This window comes from Engraulis encrasicolus, chromosome 1 (assembly GCF_034702125.1).
Source record: "Engraulis encrasicolus isolate BLACKSEA-1 chromosome 1, IST_EnEncr_1.0, whole genome shotgun sequence".
Classification (NCBI taxonomy): Eukaryota; Metazoa; Chordata; class Actinopteri; order Clupeiformes; family Engraulidae; genus Engraulis; species Engraulis encrasicolus.
This window is the reverse complement of record NC_085857.1, coordinates 37,937,010-37,951,487: the sequence shown is the minus strand read 5'-3', so window position 1 is coordinate 37,951,487 and position 14,478 is coordinate 37,937,010. Positions and strand designations below refer to the sequence as shown.

General features: G+C 43.0%; 1 protein-coding gene across 6 annotated transcripts in view; it reads left to right on the top strand.

Annotated features, from left to right (window-relative positions):
• tnrc6c2 (trinucleotide repeat containing adaptor 6C2) overlaps positions 1-13,990 on the top strand; it is an 89,632-nt gene extending 75,642 nt beyond the window's left edge. For all 6 annotated transcript variants that reach the window (XM_063201682.1, XM_063201691.1, XM_063201667.1 and 3 more), the window contains 4 exons: positions 1,748-1,969; positions 2,544-2,617; positions 3,483-3,622; positions 4,741-13,990. In XM_063201682.1, the coding sequence (XP_063057752.1) occupies positions 1,748-1,969; positions 2,544-2,617; positions 3,483-3,622; positions 4,741-5,194 (890 nt within the window). In that variant the 3' untranslated portion in view covers positions 5,195-13,990. The remainder of the gene's footprint in view (positions 1-1,747; positions 1,970-2,543; positions 2,618-3,482; positions 3,623-4,740) is intronic.
• Positions 13,991-14,478: the final 488 nt, after the last annotated feature.

Genomic DNA, 14,478 nt, shown 5'->3' with positions numbered 1-14,478 from the left:
CGTGTACACCAAAAACGACACACACTACCTGAGTAGCTGAGGTCGCTGAAGACCTGTTTGATTTAGCTAATCACTTAACTGCTCTGGCTTATCAACCTGGGACATTCAGAGATATGAACATTCCAATTGGTTTTCATCTAACCGTGTCGTAGCTCAGAGTATTAGGTTGACTTTAATCGCTGACATTCGCTCTGATCGCTCAGGTTGTTTCGCTTTGGTCGCTTTATTCTCCGACCCTCCATCGAGAAATAATGACTTCTGTTACTCAGGAAGTGTACAGTAGGTCTCTCTTGGTGTACTAATGGCTTAAGTCATGGCCCGTTCATAGGACCTCAGATAGAAAAAGGGGGAAAGAAAACACAATGGGATTCCACGGAGAGAGAAAAGTTTTTTTGTTTTCGATCTGAGGTCCCATGGGCTTTTCTTTAAAGGGCCTTGACTTTGGCTCGTGATAACCCAGCCCAGCCTCACCCCCACAGCTACCCCTGCCTCTTGACCTTTCCAGTTGTGTGGCCTTGCTGACCCCAAGCCTGTGTGGTCCCGTCCCCCGCAAGTCCCCTCTAATGAGCTCCAGTAAACTATTGTTCTCATCCCCAGATTTACAAAAGCCTTTTTTATTAAATTCTGGCTATTATAAAGTAAGCCAGACATTGGGGGAAATTGTTATTCTATGGCTCAATCAGTGGACCATAAGAGCCATTTATGAATGGTGTAGCCCCCTTTGGGCTTTTTGTAAATCTGGACATTGATTTACGGTACCTGCGTGTTTAAATTTGAGTGTTGTGTGGTGCACTCAGTCCCTTTGACAACTACCTTTATTGCATTCAGTAGCCCCCTTTTTTAATCTACATTGTGAGTAGTCTAGCCTGCGTGTTGCATACTCAGGTGTGAGTTATCTGCTATCGACTCGTGACTTGACTTATCAGGTTTTTGTACTGATTCCACTTGAAACCTGGTTTTCAAGTATTGCGAGTGCCTCCCCACCATCTCCTGAATATGCCCCATTCTTAATCCTTTGACTTGAGGGAGCAGTGTTAATATAATTGGCCAAGTGTTTGGCCAATTAACAGCGCTCCCCTTAACCCCTTCCCCCCGTGACGGATCTCTCCTTAAGGTGTGCCGTGTGGAACTATCCCTTACCAAAATAATCTTCACACAGGGTCATTTTGCAGTGTCATTTCCCTACTGAGAGTAGGATGAGCTCTATATACTCTTTTTCTCTGCCGGTTTTCTGGTAGGCCTACAAGCTCGACCACAGCGTGACTTGGCCGCCACTGTTGGCTTTTCGATTGGGCATGACACGATTGCTCAATCGTAAAGCAAAAAGTGGCAGCCGAGTCGTGCTGTGTCGAGCTGTAGGCCTACCAAATGTCCGACTATGGAAAAGAGCCTTATGTGTTTTAAGTGATAGTCTCTGGGTGTTTATTCAACTGCAAAATGTGCTGTGAACCGTCTTGCCTTGTCCTTTGATCTCCCACGTTTAATATTCTGTGGCTCACTCTCCACAACTGTGAACATAAAGATGAACGTCCGCACACTGCTCCCGTGTTGCTTTTTTATTTTCAATTGAACGCTTTCTTCATGAAGAGCGATAGGCTCGAAAGCGTTCACTTGAGAATAAAAAAGCAACATCTGAGCTGTGTGCGGACATTCATCTTCATGTTTATACTAGTTTTGACTTTTTGTCCTGCGTCTTGCATGTGCGCACCACCACTTGCCTTGACTTTCTCCACACCTGTGTCACCAGGTAAGCTGCTGGACATGAAGTCCACCTGGTCCCCCGGGCCCATCTCCCACAGCCAGGCGTCGCTGTCCCACGAGCTGTGGAAGGTACCCCCCGGCGCCCGCAACACCACTGCCCCGTCCCGCCCCCCTCCCGGCCTCACCAACCCCACCAAGCCCTCGTCCACCTGGGGCGGCCACAGCCTGGGCCTGGCTGGACCCGGCTGGAACAGCTCGTCCTACTCAGGTCAGACATGATGTCCTGCTCTGGCTGTGTTCTCTCTTTAGCTGCTCTATGTCTCTGCCTCTCTCGTTCTCTGTCCTTCTCCATTTAGCTGTCTCTCCCTCGCCTCCCTTGTTCTCACTCTACTACCCCCTCTCTCACTGTCTGACTGACTCCCATTGTCCTTCTCAAGCGCTCTCTCTCAGCCATCTTCTTGCGGTGGTGTCCTCCTCCATGTCCTGTACCTCTCTCTCTCTCTCTCTCTCTCTCTCTCTCTCTCTCTCTCTCTCTCTCTCTCTCTCTCTCTCTCTCTCTCTCTCTCTCTCTCTCTCTCTCTCTCTCTCTCTCTCTCTCTCTCCTCCCATTTTTCTCATTCTCTCATACCCCTACTCTAGTATCCTCTCTCCTAGTGTCTGACTCACTCAATATTCTTTGGTCCCTTATTCACTTGCGCGATCACTATATTATAATGAAGCTGTTTTACTATTCTCCTCTTATCCATCTCCCTCCTGCTGGCTAATTTACACTCTCTTGCTCTCTTGTTTCAGTTGTGTACTGTATTGGTGTTATTAATGCTGTTGTTGTTGTTTTTCCTCAGAGGGCACCACCTGGAGCACTGACAGCTCTAACCGTACGAGCAGCTGGCTGGTGCTGAGGAACCTCACACCTCAGGTAAAAACACCCCCCAACCACACCAATCAGAGGAGGGCCGTAGGTCTGATGCGCGTTACGCGCGATTTGTAATGCATTTGCCCACATAATGAAGGGTTTTTTTCTTTGGTTTTTTTACTGCTTTAATCAACTTAAGTGCCTGGACCAAGGATCTTTTTCTTTCTGTCTTTTTTCATCAATCAGATGGTTTCCATCAATTGCTTTTATGTTTGTCCAAAGTTTCTTCAAAATATGCTTCCTTACAGTGCTCTATTTACATTTACTTATATGTGGACACATGATGCCTCATGCAGCTTTTAAATTACAGTATATTGCATTTGGTTAAGACCTGTATCAAAAGTGACAAAGTTTAGTGAAGCTATTTCATGAGGAATCCTGGGCACTAACTCGCACCACTCTTAATAGGTCCTCCACTATTTATATGTTATTGCTCTCTATCTGTTGTTAATTATTTGTATACTGCTGTACTCTGTATTGACCCCACACTATGTACTTGCTTGAATGTCCATTTTATAAGTCGCTTTGTTTAAAACCGTCTCCTTAAAGGTGCACTGTGTAAGATTTTTAGTTGCTTTTTATTTTATTTCCAGAAAGACATTTTTAGCTGCAAAAATGACTATTTGGGCCATACTAGAAAATATTATTTTATTACTTTGTAAACTTTCATGAAAAGGTCCATTTTGGCTATAGGCAACCCAGTTTCAATGAGCAGCATAGTTGCAGTACCTTTTTTGACCATTTACTGCACAGTGCACCTTTAATGTATTGTATTGTAAAAGAATGGATGAATGATGGATGGATAAACTCGATTGAAAATGAAACTAAGCCTCATATTCTTGCTCTCCTCTTCCTTTCCTGGCTGCAGATTGACGGCTCGACTCTGCGGACGCTGTGCATGCAGCACGGGCCCCTCATTACATTCCACCTGAACCTGACGCAGGGCAACGCCGTGGTGCGCTACAGCTCCAAGGAGGAGGCCGCCAAGGCCCAGAAGTCCCTGCACATGTGAGTAGTAGCGGAGAGATGAGATTATTACAATTATCCTGCCCTTTAGTGTTGGAGATTTTGAGATTATGGGCCGGGGACAAAGTCATCTGAAAGGGCCAATGATGTAATGTAATGAGGATCCAATTCTGGGGCCCCCTTCTCCCTGGGCCCGGGACAACTGACCCCCCCGTCAGCGTCCCTGGGTAGTCTTATTTTCACTCACTGCACTTGAGAGTTGAGATTTTAAGCATATTCTGGTCACTGCATTTGCAGTCAGGGTGTATGGTAAGCGCCTGGACTAATAATGAATATACAGGCTGGCTCAGTTGATAGGTTGGCTGCACGCTGCTGTTAATTATAATTCATTGGGTTTTTAAGAATATCATGGTCGCTGCCACATGTGAGTTGGGCTCTTGGGCATACAGGAACAGTGCTTGCCATGGCAGGGAGGATGTTGCTGATGTCTTTGATTAATGTTTACAATAAATGTAGTGGTATTGTAGTGATTTGATAACATCAGTGTTACAGATCCAAGGAGTCCACGCACATGTGACAGGGTAGTTGAGATTTATAGTGGCACAGTTCCCGTCATGGCTGGGAGGATGATACTGCTTTCTTTGATTAATGTTTGATGTAATTGATTTTTTTTTTTTTTTTGTAGGAATTTGATATTGTAAGAACGTTGGGGTGGGGGGGATTTATTGTTCAGGCGATAAGCACCACTCAATAGAATATGACCGTAAAGGAGTAATCATTCTATCATAGAGCAAAATTAGTGCCAAACCAAGATGTTGTAGAAAATGTAATTGGTCTGAAAAAGTGCTCCCAGCATTTTTTCCTCCCTTTCTCTGACAAACGGAAGCCTCTAGCTCTGTGACATTTGTTGCCAAATTTGTTAAGTTCAGCGACATTTATCTCCTGGACTACATTGACCTTTATGTTGTTGAGATGAATCTACAGTATAGTAGAAGAACCACATGAAATATCATTTTAAACCAAGACGACAGTTGTAGCTTTGTTAGCGACATTAGCATTTGTGTTGCATTAACTTTTGACCTTTCGTGTGTGTGTTTGTGTGCTCCCCTCTCTCAATTTCCTGTGCGTGTGCGTGTTCCCCTCTCTTCTCCGTTCCCTAGGTGCGTGCTGGGTAACACCACCATCCTGGCGGAGTTTGCGGGCGAGGAGGAGGTGCAGCGCTTCTTTGCACAAGGCCAGCCCAACAGCGGCAACACCACCAGCTGGCAACAGCAGGGCAACGCACCGGGCACCAATCAAACGCGTCCGTCTGCACATGCCCCCGTGGGACACCATTGGGGCGCCCCGGGAGCCTCCCACGCCGTGGGTCACGGCAGCAACGGCGGCGGCGCCAGCTCCATGGTGGTTGGCGGAGGAGCCGGCAAAGCTCCCGGCAGCGCCGTAGGATCTGGAGGAGGAGGTGGCGGCAGCGGAGGAGAGCTGCTGTGGGGAGGCGTGCCGCAGTACTCCAGCCTCTGGGGCCCGCCGGGCGGAGAGGACGCTCGCGTGATCGGCAGCCCCATTCCAATCAACACCCTGCTGCCGGGAGACCTGCTGAGTGGGGAGTCCATGTAAAGAGGAGGAGAAGGAGGAGAGGAGGAGGAGACGAGATGCGCCTTGATCCATGTAAGGAAGAGAAAAGGAGAGGAGGCGCATCTTGCTCCTCCTGCTGCTGCTGCTGCTGCTGCAACGCTGGACCCAGAAGATTGCGAAGTCAACGAAACCTTTTTGAGATTTCAACAGCTGAAACGGACACAACGAACAAAGAAAAAAACAAATCACAAAAGAATGGAAATGAGAAAGATTGAAGATCTTTTTTTTACTATTATTCTTCTTCAATAAGAGAAGAAACCAACAAAACATGAAACAAGGAGCAAAAACCAAGCAAATCAATGTGGCGATAATCAGTTTTATCTGTGGAGCTGTAACAACCAGGGGGGGTGGGGCTAACCTGAGGCTGCTGACTCCGCCCTCCTTAAACCTCTCCTGAGTGTTTATTTTTTATTTTATTTATGCTTTGCTCGGCCATCTGTGCAGCAAAGGGTGCCCTCTTCTTGACTCTTCGTGCTGTGGAAGACAAAAAACTCTTCAATGAGGGAGAATCAAATTTCTAAAAACAACATGAGCCTTTTGAAGTTTCTTGATGTAGTTTATGGATACAAAAAAGTATTTTACGTTTTTTCAACATTCAGTACAAAATGTTCCAAGTTTCTCATGTTTTTTTGCGCATTGTCAGGAGAAGCAATCTTAAGAGGTAGTCCTGAACCACACCTCATATACTCTGACAAACACCTTGTGTATCCCTTTTCCCAAAAAATACAAAAATGACTTCCTAACTGCCCTGTGGCCCAGGAGAAAAAGGCTCTTAAAGTTTTATCCATTGTGTTACTTTCGTCGTACTTTTTTTGTTTTTGTTATTATTAATTGATTAATTGAACTGATATTAGCCTTAAGTGCTCTCCAGGTCCTTTTTCAAGCATTTTTTTTGCTTTTTTTGTTTTTCAAAACAAATACTAACTAAAGAAAAAAACCTTTTGAAACCTTGCACAGTCCCATCATGCCCTGAGCAAGGCGAAATGGACCAGAACAAAGTGTGAAGAACAATGCCAGCTCTCGGCTAATGGGCGTCCTGTGAGCAAGACCAATCACCCTATCGCCCCCTGCAATCCCCCATTACAAAGTTGTTTCAATTTTTCTTAGTGCTTTCAGTTATTTTTTTAGACTGACTTTGTCCCACGACTAAAGGGAGTTTTCACTGCTTACTTACATGTGTCTGGTATAACCTGGCCGGTGATTTTTTTTTGTTAAGTTGAATTGTATGTACTTGCAACATAAGCTGAGAGCAGATTGCACGTCAAAACCTAACCTGAGTGTGGACCGTGGACCGCCGTGTGTCAAGTTTATAAACGTCTCTTCAGGCACCCGACCTTCTGTGTCCCAACACACCACTGTTTCTGAAGAAGAAGAAGAGGAGAAAGACAAACAAACCAACAAACAAACAAAGCAAAAGGGCCATTCTTCGTGACGTGGTTATGGCCCTAACCACGACGACTCACCCAATCGAAACCTTTTTATGCGTCCTTGTTTTCTCCGTTTGTCATGGTCCATCAAGGAAAGGAGACTAAACAACACAACACAACCACCTTCTAAGTGATGCATTGTGCAATATATGCCACTGACTCTTCCGTCCCCACTGAAGCAAACCGTTGCTGAGCTTCACTGTTTTCCTGATCAACCGATTTTCGTTTCGTTCAGTTCATCTGAACAGCGGGACATTTTTGTCGTCGTTTTACCCTGTTTTTGTTTGTTTTTTCATGTTTTTGAAAACTACAGAAACCTTATGAACTTCATTTCCCAACCCAGGCCCGTGACCCCTTGTTGCAATTGTTGGGTATTTCAGAAATCGATGGGGAGGAAGGAAGTGACTCGTGATAAAGCCAGTGTGTGTTGTGTTGTGATTTGGAGAGGGAGGAGAGGAGAGATTTGGGACAGGTGACAAGGAAACGAAACAAAAAAAACAATGTCTCTCCAACCACACTCAACCAGCCTCCTTCATTCCCTACCCAATGGAGACTGTCCCTACAGCAAACAAGGGGTTCTAGTGGTTTGGGAAAACAGGCACAATACCAAATAAGAGGGTTTTTTTCTCCCAATGCAGTAAAAGGGGTAAAGAGTGTTCCTTGCATTTGGTACAAACATGAGACTAACCATACATTTGGAAAAAAAAAAAAAACTTATTAAGGGGATCTATCATAGCACTTATGAAGAAAAGGTGGCTCCGCCTACAATGCCAATAAATCAGAAAAAGGAGCGCCGATGTTGGAGGACTTAACTGAAAAAAAGGAGAGAGAAAAAAAACACAAAAAAACAAAGAAAAACTCAATGGCAACTCCTAGCTCTTTTTTGTACTGTATCTGTATTTAAACTGTTTTTTGTTTGTTTTTGTTTTCATGCTGGTCCTCTTTGGTCCAGGGACTTGTGACAGACTTCAAATGAAAAAAAAAGGACAACGAAAACAAAAGGACATGAACAGGTGTCAGGATGAAGGGAAAAACAAGACTGAATCTTACAATCAGACAAAACAAACAAAAAAAACTTGCAGTGTGTGTGTGTTTTTTGTTGTTGTTTTGTTTCAGTTCTAAGCTGTTTTTTTGTTGTTGTTTGTCTTTGACTTATAATATCAAAAAGTGAATGTCACTGTTACTCCAAAATGGTCTTTTCTTAGCCTTTTTCGATTATTGTATCTGGAGGAAGCGCTACACATGCAATGTTACCCTGGATACAGGTGATGGCGGCGGCGGCGGTGGTGGTGGTGATGGTGACGACGACGATGATGATGATGTTGTTTTTTGGGGGGACGGGATGATGATCCATGGGTAGGGTGGGTTATTTTGGGGTTGGGGTAGGGGATGGGTCCTCGTGCCGACCTTGGCCGACTGTCTGCCCACTGAGTGCCTCTCTGCTGTGGAGACCGAGCGAGTGCACGCCACGCGACGGCCGTCTGACATTCCTCAGCAGCACCTCTTCCCAGGCAGCCGGCGCAACCCTGTGACCCTTCACCCCCCCTCGAACCCCAAACCCTGACCCCACCCACCCCCCTCATCCCAGTTCTCCACAGGCCCCATCAGCCCTCTCTCAATGTCTATCTCTCATTCCCTTTGCCCCCCCCATACTGAACCACTGCACAGGCACTCCTTCATTCTCCTTCAACCTAGCCCCCATCCTGCATCCGGCCCCACCACGCCATGCCCCCATCCTCTACTGTCTCGTATACAACTATAAACGATCACTTTAGCTGGAAGTTGAGACGGTCCGATCTCTGGAATTGAATTGCCAGTTTATGTGTTATTGTTATTTTTTTTGCTTTGTCCTGTGTGTCCTTTCACATTATTTTCAAATTTTGCTACTAATGTCCAATGTCTTTCTTTTGTTTAAACAATTACCTTGGATGCTCATATGCAGAAACTCTCTTTTAAGGAAAAAAAAGAGGTGCCTCTGTCTGTCCTGTGTAACCGAATGCACAACCGCGGATCAATATGACGGGCCATGTTTGATTGTTACTTTTTATTTTTAAAACCTGAAATGGTCATGCTTTTAGTAGCCGTGTTTTCATAGGTTTAACTAGTATATCTGATGATTGTCAAGTAGCCTCTCAGACTTCTGTGTCAGAATGTTGAGTGAGTGAGTGAGCGAGCGAACGAACGTGTGTGGGTGTGTGTATAACTTAAGACATCTCCCTGGCGCCCCCTAGCCTGCCTACTGTCCCATTGCAGCTGCTACCATCCACCCTTAAACGTAATTTTCCGTTAGCCTTTGCTCTTTGCTAGCTTGTGTTCCTCCTGCTAGCACATGGTCCTCCAAGAACCAAGCATCACCAACAAACCAGAGAGAAAAATGTCCTTCGTGTTGCGTGCGAGTTAGCCCACAGTGGCTTATCGCGCTTCTTTCTTGTCGACTTCAGACGATTTCTTCTATCAAAGCCTCCGAGCAAGGGGTACATTTATAACAGACGCGGGTTTTTTCTGTTTCTGTTTCTATGCAAAGCCAAGGAGACTCAAAAGTAGAGGGGTTGCAAGGAGTTTTTGGGTCAGAGTCGAAGTTGGGGGAAGAGAAGAGGTGGCAAGTAGTGGTGTTTTTTTTTTCTTCTTTACATCGGCAACCCTTTACCACATCGTGCCAATCATTTCTTTTGGAGAGGATGGACAGACAGAGAGGCGGATGGATGAATGGATGGATGCATGGATGCCATTCTCACTCTTCTCCAGCCTCCAGCACATGTTCTTACAGCCACCTTCTTACGCCCTCTCTCTCGCTCTCTGAATTCCACGTCTCATCGCTCCCGCGTCCCTGTGTGTGTTTGTGTGTGTGCGCGTGTCCATAGCATCGGGGCCAATCCACGAAGACACTGCCCCTCACACCACAACGCTCTTTGTTGTTGTTTTTTTAAATCCTCAACACAATCCAAATCAGGTGTTCCGCAGGAAGCACGTTATATACACTCGTACATCACCATTTTACTCTGCTGAAAATGAAAAGGAAAAAAAAAATCCAACAAAACATCTCACATCAGCTTGATCTCAGGACAGGGCGAGGGATACAACAGAAAAAAATATATACGTAATGTTAAAAAAAGTGTTTATATGCTGAGGGCATCATTGGGCGAGTTTTTTCTGTCTGTCAATAGGGAGGGGTGGGTTGCAACTTGTTGTTAGAGCTACCATGTTTAGGAGTGGCACATTGACAGGTGTGTCTCTATGTGCAATGGGTCCTATTAGATCTTATCCCTTAACGGGGCCCGCTTCATCTGCCCACAAAGGATTAGCGGGGTCTGTTGTCAATCAAAATACAAGAGAAAAACAGGACCCATTTTGTTGATTTTTTTCACTCCTTTTGCTGCTGGGCTCAGAAGATATCCACTTTTTTTCTTCTCTCTCTCGTTTCTTCTATATGCTCTTCACTGACTTCATGTGCCAACACAGTGAAAGAGCCTAGGAAAACGGAGAACAAACTCTCCTCCTCTCCCACCTCTTTCTTCAGCTCCACGTTGTGTCTAGCCGTACACAGATCGGTAGAGGGGGTGAGAGAAGGATGGATGGACCCCAATGTCCTGACCTGCTGCAAAAGCACCTTCGTAATGGCTCTTGTGGGTGGGTGAGGGTGGTGTGGCCTGATGGGACTGACTGCGAGCATCATCAACCTCATTCTGATCATTCGCGATAATCTCTTCTTTCTTTTCATTTCCTTGTCTTGAAGAAAGCTCCCCCCACTTTTGGAGCAACAATGGAGATATTGGAGGGACAAGGGCGGGGGGGGGGGGGGGTTATGAATTCTGCTATAAAGGTGCACAGTTTTGTTCTTTTGGGGAATCCCTGGTACATTTGTTTGGTTTTCCACTTTGTTTTTTAATACCAAAAATGAAATTGCATTTTTTTTTCTAAAAGTACATTTTGACAAAACAAAGTTAAATGAGTGAAAAATATATATGTTGAGAAAAAAAAAACTGCACTTCATACTGAAACGTTTTCCTGTCTGCTAATCCACCTCTCTGTCATCCAGGAGTGAGGGGGTTCCGAACAGGGTTGCCTTTTTGTGGATGCTGTACTTTGTCATATTCTTGTCTCCAGTCGCTACGGAGACATCGAAAACTAGACATATTTTTGGGGGCCCAGAGAATTGTAACATTTCCATTCGCCGCCATGACTGGTTGGGCCCTACTATACTATAATCATACATTCTCTTTTGCTAAGTATTCTGATGAGAATGGTGCATTTTGAACAGGTACATTTTTTTTAAGTCTTAACAACTTCTAACTGGGGTTTAAAAGGCCTGCATCTAAAAAAAAAAATAAAAAAAAACGTTTTTAAAAATGAAACTAAAAAAATCACAAATGCCTGTGTCTAAAACTGCCTTGTTTTAAACTGTCATGTCCAGTTTTAACAGCGAACCTCAAAAAATGCACCCCCCCACCCCCCCATTTTAGTGTGCGTGTCTCCCCCGAGAACACCAGAACTTACAGTATACACCTACCAGCACCGGGAAATGATCCCTGCAGTTGAACCATGACATGAAGCTGTTTAATCGCAGAGATGTTCCCTTTTTAACTTCAAAAAAGAAACAAACGCTGGATTGAATAAACAATGTAAAATGAGCAATATATGTAATTTCTCCCCACAAATAAATGTAATGAGGGAAAAAGTGGGGAAGGGATTTTGGCTGATACTTGATGGGTTGCGTGATTCAAAAAAACGTTCCTCTATTGATGGGATATGCACGTGCTGTTTTTTACATAAACATTGTTAGTTTCGTTTGTATTTTGTACATAACTCATTTCCCCCCCATCGCGAGATCCCATGGTTTCATTCATTCTTTTCAGAAGAGATAAAAGATCATAAACATATCAAAACAAAATAAAAAAAATGAAATAAATGTTACAATACTTGAATCAAGAAGCGCCAATAGCATAATGTGAACACTTTTTTGTGTGAGTGTGACTTCTACACTTCTGAGGTATTGATGACAAGTTTTAAAAAGTTCAGCATTAGTTTAAATGTAAGAAAAACAAAAACTAAAAAAAAAAAAAGATCATTATACTGTGTGCTTGAATGATTGTGTGCGGGTGTGCGTTTACACTCAAATGACTGTGTTCTCTCCATGGGCCGCCAGCTGTGTGCCCATGTTTTATGTTGTCATCCATTCAGTATAAATTGTAGTGTTGTGTCTTTTTATTTCCTTGTTGCTTGTCAAAAAAGAAACTCTACTCTGATGTTATCTAACGTTGCACTGAGTGGTCTTCTTCCCCTCTCTCAGCTAATCGTGAAAACAAAACGAGACTAAGTAACAAGGGGGGAGGCGATGACAATTCATGTGTTAATGTTTACTCAAGGACTTAATGAAAACAAGATCTTTTTGTTTGTTTGTTTGTTTGATTGATCTCTGTAAAATGTTTAACCTGTAAAATGTTAATCTACCTTATTGTGGCTTTCATTGTTGAATAACCACCACCCCTCAACGAGGGCTTGGTTATCCATTGAGTATTGCACCATTTTTTTGTTCAAAATTATAAAACGTTAAAAAAATGCTTATAAAAAAACACAAAAAAAACTTAAAAATGCAAAAAACTGAATTTAAAAAAAGACATGAAATGAACTGTGGCCATAGCTAGCTAGGTGTAGAGAGACTAGACTATTGTTTGTTTATGTTTATGATGTGGAGAAGACAGAGATGGCCAACGTGAGGCTCTGTCCGGCCCACAGATCTCCATCCAGTCGTGCCTCTCTGTTCTGTTTTTGTTTCTTTTACTTTCTATCTTTAAGAAGCGTACAAAAAAAGCCACCTGTCGTTTACAAACATTTCATGTGTTTGAAGATCACAAGAAATAAAAAAGGAATTTATAATGGGAATGTTGCTATACAAGAAAAAGATGTTTTAAGGACAAAGTTCATCTTCCATTTTAAAGACAAATGTCAAAAAAATTACAAAATTGAAGATTTATGCTACTTTCAGAACTCTGGGATTGATCAGTGTTTGTGTTTGTACTTTTTTTTTTTTTTGCTTTGAATTTTTGTTGGTGTTAACAGACTATCTAAACCTACGATGTTATGTCTCTTTTATATTTCATTTATAGCGTTATCTGTAAAAGCAACATAATTCTTGTCACTATCTTGCACACTCACAAAGGATGTGGATTATCGTCTCAGGAAGACCAGGATTTCCACAGTCCCAACTCCACTATTTTAATGTTAATTTTTACGAGAAAGTGGAAATTTTAGAAAAGTGGAAAAGAAAAAAATGATACTATACGACAAAAAAACCCAACTCTAAGCACTGAAAGGTTATGGATTTTTTGAAGATGAACATACCTTTTGTTTCTTAAAAAAAAAAATCCGTAGCAGTTACACATTTACCAAATAATAGAATTGTAATGTCCTTTTTACTTTGTAAGTGGAGTGCTTTACTTTGAGAAGTAAAAAAAAAATCTATGTAGGCATTGCTTTACATTCAAACGCAGTTATCAGTGATTTTGATTGTTGAAAGATGTGTGAGGACATGCAGTTGTGCGTTTTAAACGTGCACTTTCGTTTTTTTCTTTCTCTTTTAGTATTTTTTTCCTCTCAAAGGTCCTTTTTTCAAAAATGTTAAGGATCATTGTGCATTACTCTCTCCTGCCATCCGATTCAGGTGGCAGACAACTCAATGAAAGAGATTCTGTGGAAAAATAAGGTTTTGGGAGGTTTTCTGAGACAAGGTAGTGTAGTGTAGGTGGCTATAAGAAGGCTATAAAATGATCCTGATCTATGCACAAAGTAGGAGAGGGAAGAAATGTCCAGACCTGCTATCTTTGGGTTGGGGTTGGGTTGTTCCGGGTGGGGGTTTGGGGAGGGTATGTTTCATTTTATGACGGGGTGGAAAGGGGGTAACTTTTAATCGTGCTCAAATCTAGTAGCTTTTTTTGTTGTTCATTTTCATACTACTCCCCTCAGTATCATATTACAGATACAGTTAGAGCGTCACCATGTTTTTATTCTCCTAAGATGAGAACATCTCCCTCAGCCAAACGAAGCACTGTGGGTTTTCCGGAATAATCTTATGATTCTTTGCTTAAGAGGGAGAAGCATTTTTCTGGTAAAACGGAGCAAGGAGGAAAGTTTGCTTTATGCCTTTTTTCTTTTCTTTATTTTTTTAGTTTTAAAAGACTCGAGGAACATGTCTGTACCGAGATTCAAAAAAGTTGCTGGCTATTAAATGTTATTTTTTGTTTCCTTTTTCTCCTCATAGAATGTGACTTGTCATTGACTTGCACCGAAAAAAATGTTTCCATTTGTGGTGGAGATTTCTTTCGGCCTATATTAATAAACTGCAATTTTTCTCTTGGCTGTTGAAATCTGTGTCGATTTTTTGCATGCTTTTTATTGGTGATGTTGCAGGTGCAATCTACAAAAGCTTTTGTTACCCATCAGGGAAATAATATTACCATTCAAACAGTGAGTCGAAGTGATATAAAAGTGGTCAGTAGTGTTTGTAGGGCCGGATTAAGACGTCCTGGGGCCCCTAGGCTAAGGCTTGCTTTGGGGCCACCCAGGAAGGCAAATTTCTCAACAAATTTACATAGATGGTGTCATAATTGCAAGATAGGGATTAAGGATAACTTGTCCCAACTGTCCTCAATAAGGCACATGAATGTTCAATGTTGCATCCTGTCACAACACCGCAATGTTTTACTTTTGGCCAATCAGGGGCCCCCTGGCAGGTGTGCATTTTCTAGCCTATGCATTAATCCGGCCCTGAGTGTTGAGTATTGGAAATTGATGATTCATTTTTATTGCTTGGCAGTTATACAGTATATCAAACTGCGAAATCAA